Raw genomic sequence first — 27840 nt, forward strand, 5'->3', positions numbered from 1 at the left:
TGGTTTCGAGCCTACTAAGGTCCGCGTCGGGGAAGCCTGTCACGTGCATCATGGATGGGTTGCTGACTCTCGACATTGATTTCCCGAAAGAGAATGGAGTTCGTTGCTTCTTGTTCATTACTACTAGTGCTGCTTGTTTTTAGGCTAAACTTTGTATTCCTAAAGCTCATTTGCTTCTTGTTCATCTGTTTATTTTTTGTCAAAAGGATCTCTATTGTTCTTCACCTTGGGATGTTGCCTATGATGAATGGTCCACTGATTTTACTTTAATATCAAAGCTTTTTTTTTCTTGTTGGTAATATTTTGTAGTGAATTAAAAAGAAAAAAAAAATCAGGTATTCATTATATAGAGGCAATGTTAGACAAATCTGTAAAAATAAACTCAATTGCACATCACAAGATTGATGGAGGGTAAATATGTCACATGTGTACTAATTTGAAGTTTTTAATAACCCGAAAGATCAAGTTTGGGGTAAATTGATTTTGTGTTATTAACATATGGATTTCCACTTTGACTTGCCACATGTCAACCATGCAAGAAAATTTAATGGTAAAATTCGATGGAAGTTAACGGATGATAAATTTATTATTTGAGATTTTTTGTGGTTGAAAAATTCGTTTAAAATAAATTGATCATAAACGTACAAATTAGAGATTTTTTTATTGTATTAATTTAACAGTATATAGGTTTAGCAGCACGATGCACATGGCATCAGCTAGTCGCATGGAAGCGACTAAGAAACGTCTCCGATATGACCCAAAGACTTTTGGCTACTTTTAAGTTGTATGCAAGACTCTTGATGATGATCCCACCGTTTGTCGAGTCTGCCTCGACCATCTTCCAGGAAGTTGTCCCCCGTAGACCCCATGCTTCAAGACTTCTGCTTTATTGACCTCCACCATTTTCCTCGACTTTTTCACCTCTCTGGCAGCCATCCCTCCCTTTACTCTGCCTGTGTACTCTCTTAATTCCATTGCTGGAATTAATCTCTCGTTGCGGTATTTCATCTGGAGGATTATCAGCAAGTTTTTATCAGGCGAGACTGCTTTAGCTTAGTGAAAACTTGAAGCATTTTTTTAACCTAAATTTTCTGGGCTCTCCATGTGACTAGCACTGGTAAATATGGTCATGCCTAGGGTTTCTTGAATTTTTTTAACCCAAAATTTTCTGGGCCCTCTAGTTCATAAGCAATAGTCATATTGTCGTGGAATTGTCTAACATTAATAAAAGGCACATTGATTAGGTGAGATAATGTCAAGAAGAAAAAGATTCGCCCCACTTGCAACAATTTTTATATGATGTCGCAAAGCTACACAAACCAATTGGTTTAAAATGATAAAGCTTCTCAGGGAGTCAAATTTCCAATAATCAGAATGATATAAGACAAGTTAATTAAAGAAAGAAGCTGACCTGCATGGAAGAAACCGGTGACTTTTTTTAGATGTTAAAGGCCGGCTACAGTGCATCCCCAAAAGTCTGAAGGAAGATTCCTGCAAAGCCATCAAGTTCTGGAGTTTTCTATTGGTAAAAATACATTCCAAAAGAACGAAACTAGATATTGAGGTGTGAAACCCCACAATATTATTAATGGTTATTGACAAAAATTCTTTAGAATATAACAAAATCTCAAATAAGAATATTATATAGCAATTTTGGTATTTCTTCAAAAACTCTTAAAGGGAAACAATTGAATAATAATTGTATGTTATAGAAAGAAAATAAACCGGACTTAATAAAAAAGGAGATAAAAAATAGACTAAATTATTTTGGTCTTTAGTATAGAAGCAATACTTTGGGAAATGTTGCAAAGTGAGCAAATACTTTGAAAATTCAAAAACACGTCCCGCCATTTGAAAATTCGATGACAAATTTTACGTATTTAAAAGTATATTTATGACAAATTTATCCCAAACTAATTATTATAAAAATTGGATTAATACCACATAAAAATCACAAAAATTGTAAATTGTGACAAACGGAGAGTAAAATCCCAAATTGCTATATCAGTCAACTATCATGTGTACAATAAAATTTAACATTAAAAATAACGACCCTTAAAAATATGAACATATACAATCTTACCCTTTCTCAAAAGACACATTGAAAATTTGAATTAACAATAATAATACCAATAATAATATATGATTTCGAATTTTATAACTTCTGAAAATAATGATTGAACAAATACAACATTTCAAAGCTTGTAAGACACCTAACAACCATTAGCAAAATAATTGCTGATAAGTAAAAATAAAAATAAATGAGGATTAGTGCCAATTATGATCCGTAAGCATACCAATTGCTAAGTGCACCAAAATTTCAAGTGTATTGCAGGGTCGAGCTCATGGGTTTGGAATTTCTCAACGGAGCAAGAACACGTCCTGGGGGCGCACATTCCACTCTTGCCAATTGCTTATTTGCCTCGAGTTACAGCAGTTGAAATTGTCGTATCAATTCCCCGCATGTTTTCCCCCATAGCAAATTCCACCAAGACAACCCAAATCTAGCGAGCTAAAAATTATTCATTTGACTGGAGAATTATCCCATCTTCCAAGAATCGTCGGTCCTTGCGATCTGGCATGGCAATGAAAAGGCCTAGAAATAGTCTCGAACATTTTTCACAAGTCACATGATTATCGGAGCAGTCAACGAAGCTTTAACTAGTTTCTGACATGAAAGTGACATTCCTGGCTAAGAAAATTCCTCCGATGTGACTTCAAGACTTTTGGCCCATTTCGAAGAAGGTTTAGGCTAGACACGGTGATATGCTAGCATTTTCCAGGATGGTGCCTGCGACAACCCAACCACCGAACCAGGAAGGCAACCCAACCCAAATCATGGTACATGTCGTTTTTTAAAAAAGCATGGCAATATTTTTTTGATATTTAGTTAAAATTTAAAAATGAATAAAAAAAAATATTTTTACTATTTAATATGGAAAATCTAATTTTCTCTGTGCACTTCTTTTGATAAATTTTTATTCTTTATTTATTTTTCTTTTTTATTTTAAAATTTTTTTTTATTTTTATTTTCTTTGGTGGTGGCCAGTGACTACTCTTAGGTCAGCTCAAGCTTGCCGAATTCCAATGAGCCGATTTCTAGCAAGCCTAGTGAGCTCGTTGGCCCCAAAAAGGCTTGTTGATTTGGTGAGCTTGAACTCCTTTATGGCTAGTTCGATCGTAAGAAGGAAAAAGGAAAAAAAAAAAAAAAAAAAGAAAAGGAAGAAAAAAAAAACTCCAAAAAAGGAAAGGAAAAGAAGAAAAAGTGCGGTGGTTCTCGGATCACCAAAAATAAATAAATAAAATAAAAAATTGAATTTTTTTAAAAGAAAAAAGAAAGAAAGAAGATGGAGTTAGCAAGGTTTTGCTAGAGTGTGAGACAAGAGAATGTGAGTAAAGAAAATGTTTTATGTCCCCTATTTTAGAAGACTTAATATTTTCATTGACCAATTCATTTTCCATAAATCAAATGGTAGAAATTCCAAAAAACGCTCTCCTATAAATTATTTTTTGGAAAACCATAATTATGGTTCTGTTTTTTTCTACAGTCCTCCCATTCTGATTCTTGTCTTGCATCTTGAATACTAATAACAATTGACCCAAGAGTCAAAATATAAATCCCGAAAGCTAAAAACTTTCGTCCCTGTAATACTAATAGACAACACCTATAATGCCCTCAGCAGTCTTATAATGGAAGGCAACACAATCCTGCGAATCGCCGACAAAGCCATAAGTCTTGTCCCTAAGGTCAGCAAAGTCAAAGCGAAGGTGGATTCTCTGTAAATGAATATGAGAATGACGTCAGCGAGAAGGCTGATGTGTGTTTCGAAGAAGTGCAGGAAGAGATGCGAAGGGTAGATTTGACCACGGTCTCACGCTGGATGTGTCCAATTAGTCACTTCTCATTCAGTCATTTGGTAAAACATGTAAGGTGAAATTTTATGCTTTTTCATGATGGATATTTCTCTTTTATCCTCCAATATCTTGTTAAATAGGTATTTCCAAAGAGAATCTATATAGGATAAAATATTTATTACTGAATATATTTGCAACCATGCCATTTAACTTTTATCATGAAATATAACTCTTCTTATTGAATTATATATACATATTGCAAAATAGAAATAAATTAGAATCCATATACACGTTAACAGTATATAAGCAAAAGAATTAAAGACTGAATAAAGCTTAAAATAGAATCTTTACGTACATAAACAATATATGCATAAGAATTAAAATATCTGCTAAACAAATCAGCAATTGCAAATAGCTTGATAAAGCTTATGCCTAAGCGTGCCGCATGGCTCAAATCTCACGATATAATTTACGGTTTCCAGGAGGCACCGTGCCTCTTTGGTTTCTCATCGTGGAATCCGAAAACGAAAAAATCACAATTGTTCAGCTTGATATACGTTGAACCGTTGAGCTTCGTCACATCTCAATTTAATGACGAAAGATTATTAGAGAAAAGATGAAGACAGAATATGAGGAACGACATAATATTCTCTGAGACAGCACTTTTAAATGCTATGCAATTTCCTTGTCGGCTTAGTTTAAAAAAAAAAAAAAAAGTTTCCTTGTCGGCGCCCCAGCAGAAAGATGTCCCGGTAAACTTAATCTAAACTTCCAGGAACGTGTCCGGTAGGCCTCATCTTTCGAAGACTTTGACTTTTGAGGCGTCTCATGAAGTGTGCAGCTGTGAAGTTTCCTCCTCCTGGAATGCGTTTAATAATATTTCTATTTTTCAAATAATTTCTATTTTGAAATATTTTTTTCCTTTTTATTTTTAGTATTTAAATGTTTTTGATAATTGTATAAATTTTTACTTTTGAAACAAGAAAAGAATATAAATGCGATTTGTACGACTCTCAAATTTTTTTGTGACATCAAATTTCTTTTTTTTATAATAATCTTATGAGATTCTTCTAATTTTTTTGAATTTTTTCTAACAATCGCCCACAGATGAGCCGACGACCACATTGGCCTCAAGGATTGTGGCCCATGGTGAGGTTCTAGGTGAAGCTGACCTCGCGGTGGCTAAGTGAGGTCTGGTCACCCAAAGGAGGAGGAAGAAGAAGAAGAGTTAGAAAAGAAAATAACATGTTTCAGAAATTATTCTCGCAAACAAAAAAGTAAACTTTTTCTATTTCTTGTTTCAATTCCAAATATATTCACTGGCCACTAATTTGTTCTCAAAATATAAAAATTAACTGATGTTATCAAATATAATTTTATTCTTTTTATATGCCAAAAATAAAAAAATATTAAATTAAGAAATAAAAATGTTACCAAATAAGGTGTCGTTCTTCTCACTTTACCCTTTCCCTCGGTTTCGCTTCTGTCCTCTCTCCTTCTCGGTTCGGCGTACGTTGTCGCGTGCAGTTTTGCTCGGTCAATTTCCCCCGTGTCCTTACTCTTGTCTGTTCTCTCTTTTGTAGATCCGCGAGCCAATCTTTTCAATTCCATTTTACTTTTGTCCCCAAAACATTTTGTTATCGACCAGCCAGATAACAAAAGCAATCATTAAGTCAATGAAGGTAATAGTGCACGGTCATGTTCTGCTTCTGATGCAAGCTTAAGAAGTCGCCGAATTCGGCGACGGTAGCTTCAGTCTGGCCCCAAAGATCAGCGACGTCAAAGAAGTCGAATCAACGATGAATACTCTCAAAAGTAAAATGGAAATGGTGTCCAATTCTCATAAGCTCGAGGCCCCGAAAGAAAAGGAAGGGAGAGGTTGGCCTATGATCGCAGAATGTAAAACGCTCAAGGATCGAGACAAAGAGTTAAGACGGAGAGTTAAAGATGGGAGCCTCTGGGCTCGTCTAACATTGGAGAATTGGATCAACGATCCTAGGAGAGTACGGGAAAGAATTCCATTAGAAATAGCTGAAGGCCTCCCGGTGGGTTGGAAACCTCCTGGAGGTTAAGAACTGCCAGTAGGAGAACTAATGGGACAAGCTTCTCGAGTTAAATTGGATGAGATCTGGGATTATTTCATGAAGGAGGACGTGCTCAGTGTTGGTGTTAGCGAAAAGAGCAGGCAAAACTAATATCCTGAAGCACATACATAGTCGTGTAGTACAAGGCTGTTGGTCACGGTTCCACAGGAAAACACAGTTGACAAAGCACGGGGTGACATTGCTAATTATCTTGGAGTGGATCTGGCAAATGTCAATCCTAATCATCGGGGTGCAAGACTGAAGCACGTGTCGGAGGGTAGGGAATTAGTTCTTACCTTAGATAATATTCATAAGTATTTTTCTTTAGTGACCTTGTGAATAGGCCATGAAAGAAATGGATGTAAACTAATATTGACTTCACGATCACGTGATGTCTGTGATCAAATGAATTGTAATGAACTGGTTCAGATAGCAACTCTTCCTCAGAAAGAAGCTTCGACTTAATGCCTTGTTGTTGCAGCTAGGCTGATCAATTTGATTTTGGATCAGGATGTTTCAGTTCTGTTTACTACAGGTCCAGAGTTTGAGTAAGGGTCATTCAAATCCAGTTTCAGCTCTCTCCTGATACAGATCGCTTCAATCTGAATTTTACTCAAGTTTGTTGTTTCAAGTCCATACTCAATCAGTCCTGATTTCTTCTGTTTCACCACTAGATGGCAATGAAACCAGTCAGTATGCTAAGGGATTATGTGTATTAATACTTCTCAATTGACCATTTACTCGATTCTATTTTCTTAACTCTGCAAAGCGCAACTTGTTTCCTTATTCTCTCCTGCTAACGCATCAGTAAGCGTTGGCTCCTAGGCTCAAATTCATGAATTTAGCCTTATGAACATCTGAAGGATCCATATTAGATACAAGATCTTATCGTGATGTTTTTGAGATCTTGGTTTACTGCGTTGGTAGTAGCTTCGGTGACTGCCTTCATTTATGAACATAATGCATTCAACTCTCATGACGCATTCTCTCGGCCGGATGTATTTTCTAAATGGAGTCATCATAAGGGGTCCATATACGTAATTTTGTTTGTTCCAATAAATTTTCATTTGACTTTTGAATCAGAAAAGATAGATAGTCTAAAACCATGTTCTATAGACTAGACGTGATTGAATGCGCCTCCCATGTGAGTTGTGAAGAGACATCCCAAGTCTTTTCGTCATCTTCTGCGAAGGCGAAACCAAAATTCTTGATAAGTTCTACCGTTTTTCAAAAATTTATAGTCTATCATGAGAAGGGTATTATGCAATAAGTAGGTTTTACGAGAAAGAAGGGCTTTGGTTTTTGAACTGACCCATTTATTTCAATTAAAATCAATGATTTGAAAGATATTTTCCTAAAAATAATTATTTGTACTGATTAAAATTATTAATTAACGGAAGATATCTTCATCATCAACAATAATTTATAACAAAACATTTTTGTAACTAATGAAAATACTTTTCACTAGTTTATTTCCGTAGGCAACTTATTATTTAAAAAAAAAAATCCAAATTGTTGATTTTTTTTGCAAAGTACACATAAAAAAATGATTAATGCCACAAAAACCCTAATTAGTATATTTGTAATAAATTTAACCAAAAGTAATTTTCTAACCATCAAAACTTCCAAATTGGTACATTTATGACAAACTTACTATCCGTTAATTTTTATCAAATTTTACTGTCAAATTGTTGAGTTTGATGATATATGATAGTTGATAGGTATACCGGTTTATGATTTTTCTTATTATCAATCCAATTTAACATAAACTAATATAAGGTAAATTTGTTATAATTGTATCAATTTAGGATTTTTGATAGTCAAGAAATTAATTTATGATAATTTATCACAAGTGCACTGATTTTAGGTTTTTGATGGTTAGAAAATAAGTTTGAGATATGTACTAGTTTAAAATTTTTCACCATATGAAAGCCACTTTGGGTGAACGCCTCCAATGTGACCCCCAGCTATCTTCCAAGAAGGTGTATTTCTTTATATTTTTTGGGTCATGTTCCAAGAAGAAGTATGCAAGACTCTGGATTATAATAATAAAGTGGAAAAAGGCCGTTTAAAACTTCTATTGAGGAGTAAAGATACTCTTCTGGGAAGGTGTCCCCCGACAGATTGTCCTCACTTTGACCGCGGGGCGTGACTTTCTCTCGGCTTGACTTGGGGAAGATCAGAGCGGCCTATAAATAGAGGTTACTCTGCTCATATTCCCTTCACCATTTTCCTCGACCATGGCTTCTCTCTCTCTCTCTCGCAGCCCTTCCTTCTTTTACTCTCCCTCTATCCGTCTCTTAATTCCATGGTTGAATTAACCTCTTCTTCCGGTATTTCATTTGGAGGACTATCAGCAAGCTTTAACCAGGTGAGACTCCTTTAGATTAGCGCAAATTTGGAGCTTGCTTTTCTGTTATTTTTCGTAGATTTTCCTGCGCTCTCCATGTTAACTGGTTACCGTAAATTGTCGTGCCTAGTTTCCCTTGATTTATTTCACACAAGGAACGAATGCGAAACTTTACGTCCTGTGTTGTTTTGTTTGTCCGTTCTCTCTTTCGTAGATGTGTTAGACGATACATTGTTATTTCTTTCACTGGCCAAAAGCATCGCTTCGTTCCCCTGAATTTCCCAGTACAGAACAAGCCTGTTAATGGGTGAAAGGCCTTCACATCATCACGTAATAGCGACATTAGAGCAGATGGGGGGTTAACTGATCCTGTTCCGAGGACACATCTTCCTACTAGCAGCAGCAGCCAATGAAACCCAATTGGCGCATTCACTGGACTTGCTAGCGACATACTTCGCCGAAATAGATTCAAACAGCTCAAAAAGATTTCTAAAGTTCGAAAACAGAGGAACACAACCCCTCCTGGTTGAAGGACCAGACACACCTTGTGGTACCAACTTTGCATCTATGGGGCTTAATTTCGTCCACTGTGCAACTATTGCCCTGTCAATTTTAGGAAATGACACGAATAATCCCTAAACTTCTGCCAATATCATTCCGTTAGATGTAGTCCTTAAACGATTCTTAAATGTTTAATGCAGTCTCTAAAATTTTAATTGTTCAATTTAATCCATCAACTTTCTAGAAAAGTTCATTTGGTAATTCAATATTATTAATAAGAATATTATTAATAAGTTTTACAATTGCATTATTACCTAGATTTCAGAATATCGTTTTATTTGAATCATCTACCTAAATCAAGAAAAATATATGCTATCTTTCTGTTACATTTTTAGTTTTCATAAATATTACAATTTTTCATTCAAGTAAAATTTAGCTTATTATCTCTATAGTAATAGAAGTAGACTCTCGTTTAGAGTTGTATCCAGTTGATACTCTTGCCATTTTATGTTTAAGTGTTTTCATCTGGATACGTGGAAACGATATTAATATATCTATAATCATATTTATACATATTTGTAAGGAACATGATTTAGATTAATATAAATATGATTATAGATATATTAATGTCAAATGATTGATGACTCTGTCATGAAAAATAGAGGCACTAGATAAAACACGTAAGTTTCATGACTATATTGACCATTCATAAATAGTTCAAATACCACATTAAACTAATTAAATATTCAAGGATAGCATTGCATATTGAGCTAGAATTTAATGGCTATATGCGTCAATTCCTAGTCAATTTTAATGCCCAATACACGGAACCAAAGAAAAGATGCCCAGTCACATTTTAGCAGCATATGCTCAATGGTATCTTCCTTGCCGAAAGGACAACAGCTAGCCTTCTGCTTTATTCTCGTTCGGCACATGGTAGCAATTGCATCAGAAACGGTCCTCCAAGAAAAAGTTGTTCTGTTTGGGTGGAGAATCTTTACTCCATAAGGCCTCGCATGCCTTCTGATTCACGTTATGTGAGCTTGAATGTCCCTTCTTGCATGGTATCTCCTGTACAATCTCAAAGCAAAGGCAGATTTTGCTTGGTATCTCCTGCACAAGATTGTCATCTGATTTGGTAAACAAAATGTAGTACATTTTTCTCAGTGCATTTAACATTTTCTCTCTCTCTCTCTCTCTGGTTCTGTTTTGTATTTTTTTTTAACCTCCCTTGTTAATGTCTCTGACATAGTTGAACTATCTCAAATTACTCATCTAATCGATTCAGCAGCTAGTGAAACGATGTCTTTTAATAATAATAATGAAAAAAAAAAGCAATTTACTTTGAATGGCTTCATCGCCCCCAAAAAACGCCAAAACTTTTTCACTTTTCATTTGATTTCTTATATCAAGTAGTCCCTTATTTTCAGTCTATTAGTTAATTGGGAAATCAATATTTCCTTGTGTTCATTTGAAAACTGATCTAAGAAAGATTACTTTTGTAGGTGTGGCTATGGCACGACGTAATTCATTACTCCACTTGAAGACTATCGCATGTTGAGTCAGGCCCAAGTTTCGATTTGCTCCTCCGGGTTCCTTTAATCGGGCTAGTGAAGATAGCGCATGGGCTTGGAATCTCTCAACGAAGGAAGAACATATCCTTGGGACGTACCTACTCTTGCCATTTGCTTCTTTGCCTCATATCATGGCAGCGTCAAAAGCGAATTAAGTTGCCGTTTTGATTCCCCGCAGCTTTCCCCTAACAAAATTCCACCACGACAATCCACATCATGGGCTGTATGCTTCTTTTCTTTCTCCAGAGTCCTCCCATTTTCATTCCTAGGTCTTGCAATTATCGGGCAAAGTCAAAATTGAATGCTGAAGGCTGTCTTGCACCTCAAATATTAATTGACAGTTCATAGGTCGGAAATTCTGAAACTAAAGCTTAACAGAACTAACTAACTTATCGGGCAAAAGTCAAAATACTGAATGCTTTGTTTTCATCAAGGCTATTGAAAAAAGTTTGCACCCATATCTTGTGTTATACTCTTAACACCTCGAATGCAACCGACAACGGCTTACCCCTAAAGCTTTCAGCAGTCTTACGATGGATGTCAACAAAATACTGGGAATCGACAAGCATGCCATCAGTCTTGTTTTAAAGGTCGGCGACATCAGATACATATTCTCGAGAATATGAGAAAACTGAGTCTAGAGGCATTGACTCATCAACTTGATACTCGCTTAGCTAATCTTTGAGTACGACTGATCTTGATTAACAGAATCAAGTTGGAACAAGACGAAGATCCTCAATTGGAGAAATTGCAGGACAAGCAAATTTTACTATCTAAGTGGACAGGTCCGATTTGTGGTCGGCCATATGTTCCTAATGATTCATAGTAGAAAAAGCAGGGAGCCCACAACACCAGATTCCCAATTTATCCCGGGGACACTAGAATTTATAGGGATTTGAGAAAATACTCCTAGTGGATTTATGTGAAAAATGATGTCAACAAGTGAAAAGTGAGCATCGAAAACCAGTTGGAGCAACATGATTTTATCATTGATCTATCGAGAACGCTAGTGGTAAGAATATTTTATGGGTGATTGTTGATCGATTGACTAAAATGACTCTTTTTAAAGTGTCGTATGGTTGAAAATGAAAAGACCGATCGTCCCAATGTCTATTAAACAATTAAAAGAGAAAGTCAAGTTAGTGCTGGAGCATTTAAAAATAGCACAGGGTTGAGAGAAAAGTTGTGCAAACCTTAAAAGGTGTAGAGTGCAATTAAAGGTAGGGGTCACTTGTTTATGGGGGTTTCTCCTATGAAAGTGTACCGACCCAGTCCAATAAGCGCAGTGAGTGATTGTCAAGATCAGAGGTCTTCAACAAAAAGCAGATCTTGGCAGGCTTCTAGGGTGGCGAAGTGGCTAGCAATGAATCGAATTATGCGAGAATAGGGGGAGCATTACAAGAGGCATCTTTTGACGTAATAGTAACATTTGGCATTGGAACTACAATGTTAACCATGCTTAGGTGTGAGCATTACTAGGAATGATGATCTTTGGGAATAGTGTTTACCTGTATACCAAAAGACAAAACTATGAGATTAGGTATGAGATGGGCCAAAGAAAACAAAATCTCAAATGAGTTGATCCAAGAGTGTCACAATATGGTAGTAGAGCAAAACCCCCTCCATAAGGACTGCGATTCACAAATAAATCACGTAGAAGCTGATATACTTGTGACGATTTGATCTAATTAGGGTGGGTAGTAATCGTTGGAGCCATATGGGTCTAGAAAAAGAGCAACTCTTGACAAGCTTCCAAGATAGCAATGGGGTAAGGAATGAACTTAATTGTGAAACTAAAATTTGCTTTACAAGAGATGCATTTTCACATAACAACGACATTTGCCACTGGTACTACAATGTTAAGCATGCTTAGATGAAAGTATTACTAGGATGTGTGACCTAGAAAAGTGCATTCCTGTATGCCAAGGACAAAATTGAGGTTCAGTATGGGTTGGATCAAAACAGATAATATTTTAAGTGAGTTGATTCAAAGGTGTCATAGAATGACGTTATGAAATTTGGCACACATAACAGGTCTAAAATATGTGAGATCATTCTTGATTTTACAAAAGATTGGCAATGTTGTTTATAAATTTGCTTTACCACCAGCTCTATCGACATACATAATGTGTTTTATGTATTTTTATTAAGAACATATGTGTTTACTCCTAAACATGTGCTAAATTTTATACCTTTAGGTTAAAGGATAACTTAACTTATGAGGAGCAATCTATTCCAATTGTTGACAGAGTTGATCAAATGTTGTGACCCTAAATATTCCCTATGTGAAGTCCAACGGCAAAACTACACTTAAAGAGGCTAATTGGGAGCTCAAAGAGGAGGCAAGACGCAAAAACTCTCATTTATTTGAAAGTTGAGGTAAGTTGTAAAAATATTTTTATTACGTTAACGAATTATGTTGGATAAATTAAATGTGGATCAACATTGTTTTGATTGCTTTAGAAATTCTTTCGAATTACCTTATCTTTTGCTTCAATGAGTCCAAATGTATAGCAATTTATCTGATATTTTTCGGAGAAGCAACCCCCGTGATGAAAATAAAAAACATGAAGATTTATTTATTTATTTAATGTAGGTTGGTCCATTAGATGTCAATCTAAGATAAATTTATCTCATGTTTTTCAGTGAAGCAAAACCTAGGCTGTACTTTTCTTTTATAAATTTTCAAAGGTAATTTTTTTGTTGATTTTCTATTCATTTTCATCAATTTATTTTGTTTATATATTGTCAGGATCTCTTCAAAACTTATTGAAACGCATATAATACTAAAGCTCCCTCAAAAAATTACTGTATTTCTTAAGTCAAAGTTTATTCTTGTCAAATATAAAGTGATACAAATTATGTTCGTCAATTAGAGGGGAGAATTACCAAAAAAGTCATAAACCTATTGCAATTGTGCCAATTCAGTCCTAAACTTTTTTTTTGAGCCAATTTAGTCCTAAACCTTTTACAATTGTGTCAATTCAATCCATCAAATCAAAATTGGCCAGCTGGCGCTGATGTGCACGTCGGTATGCCCGGTGAATGCTAATGTAGCATTTTTAAATTTTATTTTCTTTTATTTTTCAAATTTTGAAATATTTCTTAGAATTCTTTAATTCCTTCTTTTTCCTCATCTTCTCCTTCCCCTAGCCAGCTGATGCCGACCGGAGGCGAGGGCCGGCGAAGGTGAGGCCCCACCAGATCCGATGAGCTCAGCCCTTTCCAGATCCGGTAGGGCCTCGCCCAACCAAAGCAAGAGTCGACCTTGCTAGTGGTTAGCAAGGCTGCCATCGCCAAATCGCCCTGTCGAATCTAGTGAGGGTCGAGCTTGTTGGATCTGGCGGGGCCTTGCCCTCACCAGTGGCCGGCGAGGTTGACCTCGCCAAATCTAGTGCGGCCTTGCCCTCGCCAGTGACTAGTGAGGCTGACCTCACCGGCCCTTGCCACCGGCCGGCAGGGGCGAGTCTCGCCATTGGCCGGCAAGGTTGACCTCGCCGATCGGCCAGGGGAAGAAGAAGATGGGGAAAAAAAAAAAAAAAAAAGAATTCAAAAATTCAAAAAAATATTTAAAAATTTTAAAAAATAATTAAAAATGCCACGTTAGCGTTCGCGGACGCCCGCGTCCACGTCAACGCCGATTGGCAAATTTTGGCCGATGGACTGAATTAGCACAATTGTAAAAGATTTAGGACTAAATTGGCCAAAAAAAGTTTATGACTGAATTGTCACAATTGCAATAGGTTTAAGACTTTTTTTTTGTTAGAGTGATAGGAATTGTCATTGATTTTCTATTTAATGATATTTGAATAATTTTAAAAATTTAAATAAACTAGCCCTTAATTTTTTTTTTCTTTTTTGTTTATGTTTAGCTTCCATATAATTTTTTGAAAAAGTATTATTATTAAAGTTATCTGTAATTACAAATTTAGTCACATTAACAAGTGAAAAAAACGAAATTGTCATCTTATTTCCTTTATTTATTTATTTATTTATTTATTTATTTTTAATAGTCATTTATTTGTGGAAAAATGTCTAACCATTATTATACTCCTCTAATATCATTAATTTTCCCAATATGGGCTATCGCATTATATCCTCTTATATCCTCGGCTAGTTTTTAACATAAAAGAAACGCGGCCAAAGTAAGGTACTGTTCCTCGTCAAAAACTCGCCCCTCCCAATACTCTCCGGCCTTCTAGCTATGTTCCTAGAAGGTAACGTGAACATACTCCAAGTCTTCTAGCTATCTTCCTAGAAGGCAAACCCAAGATTCGTGCTAAGTTCTACCGTTTTTCAAACTATTTTTAATCTACCATGACAAGGATATGATGCAACAAGTGTAATGTTGCCTTGTTGACTTCATCGAAAGTGGGGTTGAATTTAAAATGAAAAAAAAATGAAAAAAGAAGAGTTATATTGGAAAAAAAGGGCACGCATAGGGTAGGAAAAGAAAAGAGAAGAAAAAAAGAGAAATAATAGAAAGAAGAAAAGAAGGGTTTCTCGCATATACATCACAGAGACCTCGCCAAACTGGATTGACTTCGTTTTTGCAACGCTCGCTAAGGATTAATGTCTTTTATCCATTTAATCGGAGTAGTTTTTAGAATTATGGCATAACCTTTGAGTTATATGAAATTTGAACTACAGGGTCTGATTTATGAGTTTTTAAATTGTGAAATTACATGGAAACAAGAGATTAGGGTATTATAGAGCCATGGGGTTTGACACAAAGGGACTTGGACAGCTTTGACTTTTTGCTTTGAGCAAGCATTTTATTAGTGTGTAGGACTCGTTATTAGTGTGTAGGACTCGTTTTATTGGCGATTAAGCATAGTTTAGTTGATTTATAGTTGATGTATCATTTTACTTGATTTTGATGTTGAAGATCAGGAGTTCATTGATTTGTGTGAGCATTGATTGATGTTGGTTTTTAGACTTCCCCAAGTGAGTGACACTTTATTTCCTTTTCAAGTTTGTAAACTCATATTTTGTAAGTGATGTATTATGAATTATGAAATGGTATTTTTATTGTATAAAATCTGAATCGGACAATTACTCCTCTTTAGTTATTCATGAATGGTTTTAGAAATGTGTTACAAAAGGTATTATGAAAGTTTATATGTATGTTTTGCTTTGCAAATCTGGTTTATAAAATAAATTTCTATAATGATTTGAGAAATGACTTATGGAATGTATTTTTGGTAGATGAGTTGAGTTGTGAAAGGTTATTTACTTTGGTTTGTCATATGGCCTAAGGTATGGATTTCTGGTTTTGGAGGATAATGGTTTGGTGCTCAATATCATTATGAAGCCAATTAGGAGTTTTGAGTATGCATACGAGTTCTAAGATATCTTTCGGGGCCGAACCACCGGCTGATAATAAGTAAAGACCTTGTTGATGGGAATATTGGTCACCTAGTCACTAGATGTCATGTTGTTACCATGGTTAGATATTGAATAATAGATTGGTCGATGGAATGAACCATTGCCTTGCCTTATAATTTGATAAATATTGATCAATGGATTTGACTATTGATGTCAGTAGAGAACTTTTGGTAGTAGGAGTTCTAAAGTATGAGCTTAGCTAGTTTATTGTTTCTGAGTTTGTACTTGTTGGGTTCGTGTGAGCCAACTCTGATATTATAATTAACTTGTTGATGTATCATACATATGTATAGAAATACATATATTGATAACAAGTTATTGATTTCTATATGAGGTTATGTCTTTTGAGTATCCTCTATTCTTGATGGTGCTAGGCTATCACAATCAGCAAGATTTATAACAAAGGAGAGATTACATTTTTTTCAACTGATGATCCGTTTATTTCACTTAAAATCAACAACTTGCGAGTCATTTTCTTGAAAACAATTGTCTATATAGTTTAAAACCTTAACTCTATTTTCATCATCAACGATAACTTTTTTTTTTTGGTTCAGAAAAAAGAAGAACGTATCGTCCGGGTACGTTGGCTCACGCGATGCGGTGACGAAGCAGAGCTAAAAGAGGAAAAGAATGCCTCCAATGTCAACGTCGGTATTTCGAGACAGTCCCCGGTTGACCCCTTGCATGCCCGCAGGCGTGTACTTGGGGGTACGTCTGGAAACTATGCTTCTATTCACTTCATTATATATCTCGATGGGAAGCTTTTCTCTCCTAGCTATTTCCTTCCTTTACTCCTTCCTCCCGCATATATTCCGTTTTTGAATTAATCTCTCGTTGCGGGGTTTCATTCGGAGGATTATTGGCAAGTTTTTTTACCGGGTGAGCTCTCCTCCGTTTCCTAAATTTGTCCGGCGCTCTCCTCGTAGCTAGTGCCGGTGGGCCGTCATTTGATTTGCTAGATTAGATTCGGCACATTTTTTTAGCAGAACTATCATTTCTCACCGTCTCTAGTCCTGTTTTTCTTTTTCCTTTCTCGTGACTGTCCTCCTCTGTTGATGGCCTCGACACATTCGAACCTTAACCATCTCGAATTGCTCGTCTGATCACGTCGGTAGTTAGTGAAATCACTAGTGAAATCACAAGTAGGAAGAGAAAATGAGAAAAAGCAATATGTTTCCGAAAGCTTTTTCGCTTTCCAATCGATTATCTTATATCAAAGAGCGCCTTGTTTTCAGTCCAAACGTTAATTTGGAGAATGATTTTTGCTCGTTTTCCTCCGATAACTGATCCCGAAAGGATTACTTTTGGAGGGGTGGATTGTGACACAACATAATTCACGCCACCACTGTTTGCGTCTGGCGTCCATTAGCGCACACGAATCTGACGACTCCCCCTTCTATCTTCGTCGTCGTCTTCTTCTTCTTCAAAATCCCAAATTCACCACCACCCCCACCCCAAAAAAAAAAAAAAGGAAGAAAGAAAAAGAAAAACCACTTTCAATTCCTTCCATTCTCATTCTTCTTCTCGCTCTTCCGCCAGTCGCCGAGGAGGGTCCAGATCTACCTCGCCCAAGATCGCGCGATCTCGGCGCCCCACCGATGCTCGCCTCCGGTCGCCTGGTCGGAGGCTTGGCCGGTCGTCGCCTGTTGCCTGGTCGGCGCTCGCCGCGGAGCTCGCTTCCAGTCGCCTGAGTCCAAGGACTTCACATTTTTCCAAAGCTCTCCGATACACTTACTTGAGGCCTGTGGAGTCAGCCGCCCAAGTTTCGATTTGCAGTTTACCATGGTCAGGGTTTTTCGGGGGAGCTCATGAAGTTGGAATTTCTCAACGAAGGAAGAACGTATCCTCGGGACGTTCCCACTCTTGCCAATCGTTTCTTCGCCTCAAATTATAGCAGCGTCCAAAACGATTTAAGTTGTCGTTTCGATTCCCTGCAGGTTCTCCCATAGCAAATTCCCCAAAGACAACCCACGCCATGGCTGTATGCTTCTTTTTTCTTTCTCTAGAGTCCTTCCATTTTCATTCTTTTGTTGCACCTCGAATCCTAATTTGCAATTAAAACTCGGAAATATCTGCTGTAAGTACTCAATTGTGGGAGAAAAGTCAAAACATAATGCTGAAAGCTAAAAAGTTTTGTGCCTGGAGTACTAATTTGCATCTTTCCCCTAATGGTCTCAGCAGTCGGACAATGGATGTCAACGCAATTGTGGGACTCGCCAACAATGTCTTGAGTCTTACTCCAAAGATCATCGACCTCAGCAGAGTCGAAGCGAATATGGATGCTCTGGAAATGAATATGGAAACGGTGTCAGCCAGGAAGGCTGACATAAGTTCCCAACTAGAGCAAGACGAGAGGAGACCGGGAAAGAAAAGGAAGAGAGAAGTTGACCGGTGGATGCAAAGAGCAGGATCGCTGGAGGATCAAGTCCATGAGTTAGGACGAAAAGTCAGAGATGGGCATTTCCTTTCTCGTCTCATATTGGCGTATCAGGTGAGTGGCCTTGCGACTAAAGTGGACAAATTGCAAGAGAAGGGTAGATTTGATACCGGTCTCACGCTGGATGTGAAACCGGCCCGAGGCTATGAACTACAACCAGGTGAACTAGTGGGACAAGCTTCTCAAACAAAAAGGGATGAGATCTGGGATTGCTTGATGAACGAAGAGTTGCTCCAAGTGGGTGTTTGGGGACAGGCAGGAGTGGGCAAAACCTTTCTTGCGAAGCATATACATGATCAGATAGTGCAAGATTGTTCAAGGTTCGATGGTGCTTGTCTGGTCACTGTATCGCAAGCAGGCACTGTCGGTACAATACAAACTGAAATTGCGAACTATCTCGAACTAGATTTGACGAAGGTGGGCTGTGTTTACTGGGGCGCAAGACTGAAGGCGGCATTGCAGGGTAGGAGACTCCTCTTTATCTTGGATGGCGTTGGGAAATATTACTCTTTGAAAGAAGTAGGTATAGCCCTAGGAAGAAATGGATGCAAATTAATCGTGACGTCGCGATCGAGGGATGTGTGCGAGCAAATGAATTGCCACGAGCTTGTCCATGTATCAACTCCTCCCGAGGAGATATCTCAAGGGCTGGAAGCGGAAGTGTAAAAACTAGAATAGACGGGTTGGGGAAGCTGGAAGTGGGGGTTGTGGCGGTGGGTCTGAGGGCGTTGATGAATATGACCGGGATGTTGGCGGGCAAGATCATCTGTGATTTCATTAAGCAACTCGGGATTTGCAGATGGTCCCAAGTTAGAGAGAATTTTAGAACCACCTCTCTTTATCATTTCCATTTAACGTAACCCGTGATAGTGGAAATTTATATTTTCATTTTTTTTCGTTTCTGTGTTATTGCAGCATTATGACAAGCTTGATGTTTGGACGAGAACTTACAGCTTAAAGGGTTTCTTTCTTCTTTTTTGCCTTTATTTATTGGGGGAGTTATCTTGATGGCATATATGTTGACTGAGCTTAGATTGACAGTTGGGTATCCACTAAATGACATTTCCTCTCTGCCTACTCATGTTCAAATTCGAGTGCTTTTAGTTTATGTTCAGCCCAAGTTCTCTTTTAAACTTATCGTGAAACTCCTCAAATGCTAACATGTCTGGGTGCACTGCACTTGACATAACCCCTCTTCATTTTTATTTATTTTTATCTCCCTTTTCTCTGACTTCTGAAATAATAACTAAATCCAATAATATAATGACTCGCTTTCAACTCTCGTCCTCTCTCACATGCTCTGCTCTCCTTTATCCAACTCTATCTTTGGAAGAAGTGAAAGCAGATTCGAGCGAGATAATTACGGATTCTTCATAATTAATTACGGCAACGGTGAAAGAAGATATGCGCGATCCTTCTTTGTATGCTACTTATGACACAACTCTTCGAGAACTTTAACCGAAAGAAAAACGGTTTTGCACATAATCTACAAGAGTGATCAACTGAAGAAAACAACCCAAAAGTGGTCCGAATGCCGCTTAATGGCATCCATGTAATTAACAACAACAATAGGGGTGATTTATAGAGTCTAATTGGGAAGCATTCTTCTAAAATCAGAGAATCAATCATTTTTCAATCTACAATTTCCTTAAAAAGGGCCAAAGGTACGACTACTATTGGCAATTTTCCCACATACACTAGCACCTATCTTGACTCCATGCACTGCAGAGAACCAGAAACCTATTATCAGAAGGTATTACCATCTGACACGATGTATTCGTAAGCCCCGTATGTTATAGATCGCCTGGACAATAAGATAAGTCAACATTACATAACAAAGCAAAGCACGACGCAAAATCAGAGCTCCCGTGTCTCTTGAATTCTCTCACCCTCGAGCCGAACAAGGCTAACTAACTTTGAGCAAGATGGAAGTGTGACATCTTTAGCTTACAAGTACATATTAACTGAAGAAAAAAAGAACAAGAAAATTCCGTGTACTTAGGACAAGTTCTTCTCGTGCATAAATGAATATATTTTATCATCTGCTGGAGTATCAACACCATAAGCCTCATGATCAACCTTTATCACCTGCATAAGTAAAAAGAAAATGAACCGTGCAATTAGGATGCCGGAAAAAGAAATGGTTAGCTTTCTGTTCCATTCGTGACCCGTTTGGGATCCAGTAATGTCAGTATATGGAGTTTTTTGTCGGATGAAAGAATCCTAAAGAGTAACGAAAAGAAGTGATCGAAATTTTAGAAAGTATTTATCTTGAAGGTGATATCTCCAACATGTAACGAGATCTACTTCCTCATTTTAGCTGCAATTTACATGAGGAAATCCACAAAAAATAGAAAAATTGCACCAAATACTCTTAACTAGTAAGATGACATGGAAACATTGCATAAATCGTTATTATTCAAAATGAAAAGAGTTATCTTTGATTATGCATTTAACCATTGGTCACAACTAATTGTGTTTTCAATATTTATTAATGAAATATGCATAATCATGTAATATGACCCTTGAAATATATTCTATAAATTTTAGTAGTTAATGGATTATTTTATTTATGTTTAATGTGATTATTTTATTAGTCATATAGCATTCATTTATCTGGAACACATTAGTTATAATGCTTTAGTGATGATTCTTTTTTGTTGATCCTTTAAAATCATATTATTTTTTAAACAGTGGGTATCAAGTCATATTCCTTTTATAGTGATTATTTTTTTTCGATAAAGTGTTCATTTTAATAGGTAATTTATTGTTTATTTGATAATGTTCGCTTGTACATAAAATATGTATTATCTTGTTTTGATCATATTGATCTCGTTTGTTTGTCAAATATGGGCTACCAAGTCAAGAAATTTTTTATTGAGACATTGAGATTATTTGTTGGTGAAATGCTTTGTCATACGGATTTTTATATACATTATTCAACTTACTTTGTTCTCATCAACTGAACGGGGTACGAATGATATTGAATGCAGGGCTTTATTCACATCAACTACAAAGTTATCAGAATTCTGCTAGAGGTAGAGTTTTAATAATAAGAGTTATCAATAATTATGTGCTTCGCCATATTAATTTATGACTAATGCCCATGACTATATAACCTAAAAAAAATTATTATATTTGTTCTATAGACTTTTTGTAATAATCGATAACTTTTTTCTTTTAATTTCCTATAAGTTATTAATTAAAACATCTAATGTAGTTCTTTTTGTGATGAGGGATGATTCTTTTAATAGGCCAATATATTTTACTTTTCAAATATAGAGTCTGTTGTTTGACAAAAGATATTTCCACCTTGTTAAATTCCTAGTAAGCATCTTACTGAGCACAGATTAAATTAATATTAATATTATTTATTTGTTATGTATGGGCTATTATATTATGTAATAACTTCTCATAATTTTTTTATTTGATAAAAAGAAGTTAGAACTGAATTGGAACAATTGTAATAGGTTTATGCCTTTTTTGAACGTGATTCTCGGTCAGGGGAAAATCTTGATGGTCCACCACAGGCCGTGGACCTCCTTCCCCGAGCAAGCGCCGGTGCTTGTCGATCGCGCCTCGTCCGCTGCCCCGCGATCCTGCGGAAGCCTCCATCCGGGCATCTCGAGCTCGACCACCCCACATGGGGATCTCTCGCCATCACCACGTGAAGGGGCTAAAGGAGAAGAGCGCGCGCGCGGGGTCAAAGAGCTGGAAGCGGTGGGCTTTTCGTCTCTTTTGTTTTTTTCGTGGGGGTCAAGGAGAGGACAAGAATGATTGAGCGAAAGAGATACAATCGGTAGTTTTGGTCAACGAAAAATTTCACTGGAAAGAAGAAAAAGGGAGAACGTAAGCGGTGGTGTGCGGAAGCTTAAGCCAAAAGAAAGGTTATAAATAAAATAATATAAAATAAAAGCCAAAGGGAAGAAGCTTAAGCAAGACGTTTCCTTCGTCCTTGTCAGCGAGAAAGCTTGGTCGGGATCAACACTCCATAATCGGTCGATCATCATCTATATATATATATATATATACACACACACATATGTATATGTATATATGTAATATATTTATTACATATTTTAAGTATTTTAAATATATTTATAAAATTTCCTATTTAATAAAAATTTATTAGAGAATGATGGAAGGAGAAAAAATAAATAAAAAAGAGAGGAAAAGATAAGAAAAATAAATGAAGTAGGCAAGAATATTGAGAGAGATTGTTATCATCTCTCTTTGGTTTCATTTATGATGGGAAAATATCCATCTTTGTTATCGCGACTCATTAAATAATAGATAGGATATAATAAAATCCATGAATTTCACATTCTATCCTATTTAGATCTAGATGACCAAATGGAACATAAATGAATGATAAAACAATTGACATAGGATTAATTAGAAAGGACACTAACTAGTAATGTACACTTTCATCACTTTTCGCATTCTCACAATCCTCATTGTTCAATTCGCTTGCTGACTTCCCTATTTCTTCTGAGCTTCTTGTTAAAAGATTCTAAACGCTCCACATGCTGTACTGTCTTCTACCTCAACTTCACCACGAAACCTAGAAAATAACAGCGTATGTATATATTTCTCGTAATTGCAAAATCAAAGATTATAAATAAACCAACGTTGTATACATTATGTAGAGAACTTATTATTGGGTAGTTAACAGATACGCATATATCACGATAAAAAGCTTGACCTCTTACCGTGATCATTCGCTTAAAACCACTAGAAACGTAGAACCAACTGTTCTTTCTTCAAATGCTCTCCATAGTTGCCAAACAATGAATAATTTAGTTTAGAAAAACAAAGAAATATAAAAAAGATTATTTCCTGCAACACAATAATCTATATAAATCTTAGTAGGTCTCGAGGTAGTGAGGGTCATAGTAACTAAAAGAAGGATAGACCTTTTTAATTGAAATTACAATGACAAAGATAAACATCCTATTTCTTAACAACTGAAGAATTCTTCAACAAATATATATTTCCTTCCTTCAGCAAATCTCGAAAACGTCAGCAATGTTGTCCTTGATTGTAACATGGATGTATTATTGGAAATAACTCAAACAAAGCAAAGTGCAAATAAGAAAGAATGACAACTTACCTTCTCATATAGAAGAACCATTTGACCAATTTTTTTCTTCATGGGAAGAAAGTGGCAGATGAGCATGGTCATGATGGTAGAGGTTATCTTTAATCTTCTTTTGCAACCTTCAAGTCCTCTAATACTGACTATTTATCATCTTTTTTTTTTTTTTTTTGGTAAAGGGACTATTTGTCATCTTTCGTGGCTAAACAAATTGATCATGAGCAACATACAATTCTATTGAAAAAGCCAATACAAACAACATAATTCCAAAAAGGAAAAATTAAATTTGACTCCCACCTCTTTGTTTAACGCATGAAATTGGAATGAGGATTCATGATCTACAAAATAGTTGCTCTTGAGATGAATGATTTGAGGAAAAATTCCAAATAAGGACCTGGAGTGAATCTATTTTCTTAAATAAGGATCTAAAGTGAACATTGTGTCAAATAATGATCCGAAATAGAATTATTGTTTCAAATAAGGACCCGAAGTGATCAAGTTAATCTCTATTGAGGGCCTTAGTTCGCCGGTGGACATTTTTCGGCAATTAAAATGGGAGCAATTTTGTTAGAAATTTGTGATTGGAAAAAAAGGGAAAATTCTAAATTAATTAAGTTTAGGTTATTCATTTAGATATTTACGTTTTCTTCTTTCTTCTCCCCGCTACTCCTCAACCAAATCGCTGCCCAATCATCATCACAACTTGATTCTTGTCGCTCCTCACCTTGCTCGACCGGTGGAGAATTTAGGTCTTCGCAAACAAAGAAAGAAGCATCTAGTTTTCTTCTTTTTTTTTGAATTCATGCCTCAATCAAGTGGAGAATTTGGGTTTTCGACTTTGCGGAGGATGGGTACAAGGAATGGGAGAACTTTGGTTTTTGACTTCGGGGAGACCATAGAAAACCTAGGGTTTTTTTTTTTTTTTTTTTTTTTTTTTTGTTTTAGGATTTGTTAATTTTCCCTATATTTTTTTTGGACAAAATTGCCCAAACTCTAATTGTCGGAAATGTCACATGTAAGCTCGGGTTCTTATTTGGAATTGATTCAACCACTTTGGGTCCTTATTTGAGACAATGGGTCAACTTTAGGTCTTTATTTGACACAAAGTTCATTTCAGATAATTATTTGAGAAATTCGGTCAACTTTGGATCCTTATTTGGAATTATCCCATGATTTGATAATCCAAATAATCAATGTATAAAAAGTGTGCAAGTGAAATAAGTAATTGGAATTATACTCGATATTTATGGAATTAATGTTTACATTACATACAGATATTTGAAACAAAATCTTCATGTATAGAAAGTATACTCATAAAAAGTAAAATTCCCAAAAATATGCACGATAATCTATATATGATTGTTATTATGGAATATAACACTTTAAACATTTAATTTTTTTTCTTCAATTCTTATTTTACTTTAAACATCTAATACTGTTTTCAAGCCAAGTTAACTCGATCGCGGTCTCATCTTTTCCCGCGTTTTCGTGCTTCCTCTGAGTAGAAAAAGGTCAGGAAACAAAAAAGAAAGGAGAAGAAAAGAAGTTCCAGGAAGGTCTGGTACACCTCCCTCCCCTCGGTCAAATCTTGCGTCTCTCCCCTCGGTCGGAGAACATTGTCGCGTGTAGTTTTGCAACATATGAAAAAGGGTTTTTACGCAATAACTAATATTACCACAAAAAAGAGATTTCGCTTTCCAACCAAGACTCCGTTGTTCCATCAAAAATCGATAATTTTATTAAAATGATTGTCTAAAGCATTTAGAATTAATTAATTAATAGATAATAATATAATTATCAATAATAATTTATATGTAAATATTTTCATCATTAAAAAAATGCTTTTCATCGATCTATATTAATAAGCGATGCAAGTAATTATTTTTATAAAAATCATTTTGGAATTATTGATTTTTCCTGAAACAAACGTACGGTGATTATTTATTTGATTACCCGATTATCCTGTCTTCCAGAAAAGAGGGCATTAATCAACTAGTTTCTTACATGAAACCAACCATCTTGGGGTTAAAAGGTGCCACCGATGAGTGTGAACTGAAAGACTTCGGCTATTTCCAAGAAGGTGGATGCGAGACTCTCGATGATGATCCCAGCGGCTGTCCGCCTCAACCATCTTCCAGGAAGGTGTCCTCCGCGGAGACACCATGCCTCAAGAATTTCACTCCGTGCATTGAATTAAAAGAGCAGTGCGTCTGCGAAGTTCACTACGCGTCTGTTCACTTCACCATTTTCCCCGACTTTGGCTTCTCTCTCTCGCAGCCATTCCTTCCTTTACTCTCCCTGTACTGTCTGTTAATTCCATTTTTGAATTAATCTCTGGTTGCGGTACTTCCTTCGGAGGATTATCGGCAAGCTCTTACCAGGTGAGACTGCTTTCGATTAGTGCAAATCCGGAGCTTTTTTTTTTTTTTTTTTCTTTTTATCTTTTTCTCTAGATGTTCCTGCGCTCTCCGTGGAAATGGTACTGGTAAACTGTCGGGCCTCGTTTTCCTTGATTTATTTCACACATCCTTCACACAAGAAACGAGAAGAAAATTGACATCCTGTGTTGTGTGAATTGTCTGTTCTCTCGTTTTGTAGATGTTAATTTATGAGCAAATTACCATGATACCATACATTGCTATATTTGTGTTTTCTTTTTTCTTTTTCTTTTTTCGTTTCTTTTCTTTTCTTGCCAAAAGAATTGCTTCATTCCAATACACTTTTCAGCACAGAACAACCCTGTCAATGGGGGAAAGGCCTTAAAAGAATTGAGGTCGACATTAAATGAAATAGGCATTCACGGTTCCGACTCCAAATGGCCTTCCCCATGCCTTCTGATTCACGTTGTTTGAGTTTGAATGTCCCTTCTTCCATGGTATCTCCTGCACAGTTCCAAAGAATAATAGGCAGATTTCACTGTAAGTTGCCCACCAATAGTGACACTTAGAATTGCCAACTTCTTATCCCTGGTCAGACTTCGTTGGATCGTTTAGAAGGCCCACGCATTTGCGTCCTTGCCGATTAGGCGCTCCATTAACGTGCTTCCACTGGCATCTACTCCGCCTGCTGATCTTAATAGACATCATTCTAGGCTTGGTAGCCATATTCAATCCATAAAGGACGATGTTGTGGGGTAGTCCTTTCTTTTTCTTTCGGATTAATTCAAGATGCGTTCACTGAACAACTTTTCGTTTGGTCGCCATTCACTCTGTAGGAGGCAGTGAGGATGCCCTGGACGATGAGGATGGAGACAACGACGACGAGGGAGACGTCGGGAGCTATCTACTTGATGTGGGGTCTGCTGTTGAAAGCGTAATCATTTTACTTAATTTGGTTCTTCTCATTTAGTACAATTTTGTCTCTTACCACTTTTTGAAACACCAATTCTGTATTTCTGTCTTTCGAGGGTGTTTTCTTTAGGATAGCCCTAAAACACATGTTAAGGCATGCATTCAAAATGTATGCGGCTACAATACGTGCATTCTTTTCTAATTATTTACGAATGTTATAATTTTTAGTTTCTTTTTACATTTTTATTTTATTTACTAACATCTTTTTATTTTGTTAATTCACTTTTCTTAATTTGATATGAAATTTTATTCAAGTAGATATTTACGTGAATAGCTTAGATTTTTTATATGGGTGGGTATTTGTTTTCATAGGTTTGTTTAAATAAGGATGTGTTAAAATACTATGGGTCGCGTTGATATGGTCTATTTGTGGTTGGACCTAGTAAAGATCACTAAAATGGTATTTTAAAAAAAATGGGTCAATTCAGATCGAATAATTTTTTATCAACTATTGCATTGATTTGCACTAATAATAGGGATTAGCTCATGGGCCTGGAATTTCTCAAGAAAGAACGAACTTGTCCTTGAGACGTTCCCATTTGCCAATTGCTTCTTTGCCTCAATTTATAGCAGCATCAAAAGCGCATTAAGTTGTTGGTTTGAATTCCCACAGTTTTTCCCCTAATTAATAGCAACTTTACCCTAATGCTACCTGCAGTCTTACAGTGGGAGCCGCCTATGGCATCGGTATTTTTCAAAAAGTCAGCGAGGTCCTTGGAGTCAAAGCGAAGATGGATGATCTGGAAATGAATATGCGAATCTTGTCAGCCAGGAAGGACGACGTGGGTAACCAATTAAAGCAGGAAGAGAGGAGACCGGGAAAGAAAAGGAAGAAAGAAATTGAGTTGTGGATGCAAAGTGTAGGATCGCTGGAGGATCAAGTCCACGACCTAGGACGCAAAGTTAGAGAGGGACATTTCTTTTCTCATCTCTTGTCCAAGGATCAGGTGAGTGGCCTCGCGACTAAAGTGAAAAATTTGCATGACATGGGTAGATTTGATCATGGTCTCACGCTGGATATGACACTGGACCGTGGCCCTGAACTGCAACTAGGTGAGCAATCCCGAACAAACGAATCGACCCCTCTTTCCAACTGCCTCGAGCGATGCCCGACAAATGAATCGACCCTTTTTCACGACTGCCTCGACCATCTGCCTCCTTTGGAACTCGAAGGACGGGGATCAGGAGGCTCTGAACTCCACT

The 27840-nt window shown here is 36.6% G+C and overlaps 1 protein-coding gene and 1 long non-coding RNA gene across 4 annotated transcripts; both read left to right on the plus strand.

The window, feature by feature from the left end:
- The first annotated feature begins 8178 nt into the window (after positions 1-8178).
- On the plus strand, positions 8179-10727 carry LOC120295010. Of its 2 annotated transcripts, none has more exons than XR_005552378.1 (3): positions 8179-8310; positions 10296-10587; positions 10706-10727. It is a non-coding gene; the product is annotated as an uncharacterized LOC120295010 (long non-coding RNA). The 2 variants fall into 2 exon arrangements; XR_005552379.1 differs by having other exon boundaries at positions 10713-10727.
- Positions 10728-17220: 6493 nt separating this feature from the next.
- Positions 17221-19227, plus strand: LOC108960580 (disease resistance protein RFL1-like). 2 transcript variants are annotated; one of them, XM_039315250.1, is made up of 2 exons: positions 17221-17733; positions 17931-19227. In XM_039315250.1, the coding sequence occupies exon 2, from the start codon at positions 17941-17943 to the stop codon at positions 18853-18855; it is 915 nt and encodes a 304-aa protein (XP_039171184.1). In that variant the 5' UTR covers positions 17221-17733; positions 17931-17940; the 3' UTR covers positions 18856-19227. The 2 variants fall into 2 exon arrangements, with proteins under 2 accessions (XP_039171184.1, XP_039171183.1); XM_039315249.1 differs by having other exon boundaries at positions 17934-19227.
- Positions 19228-27840: the final 8613 nt, after the last annotated feature.

This window comes from Eucalyptus grandis, chromosome 6 (assembly GCF_016545825.1).
Source record: "Eucalyptus grandis isolate ANBG69807.140 chromosome 6, ASM1654582v1, whole genome shotgun sequence".
NCBI lineage: Eukaryota > Viridiplantae > Streptophyta > Magnoliopsida > Myrtales > Myrtaceae > Eucalyptus > Eucalyptus grandis.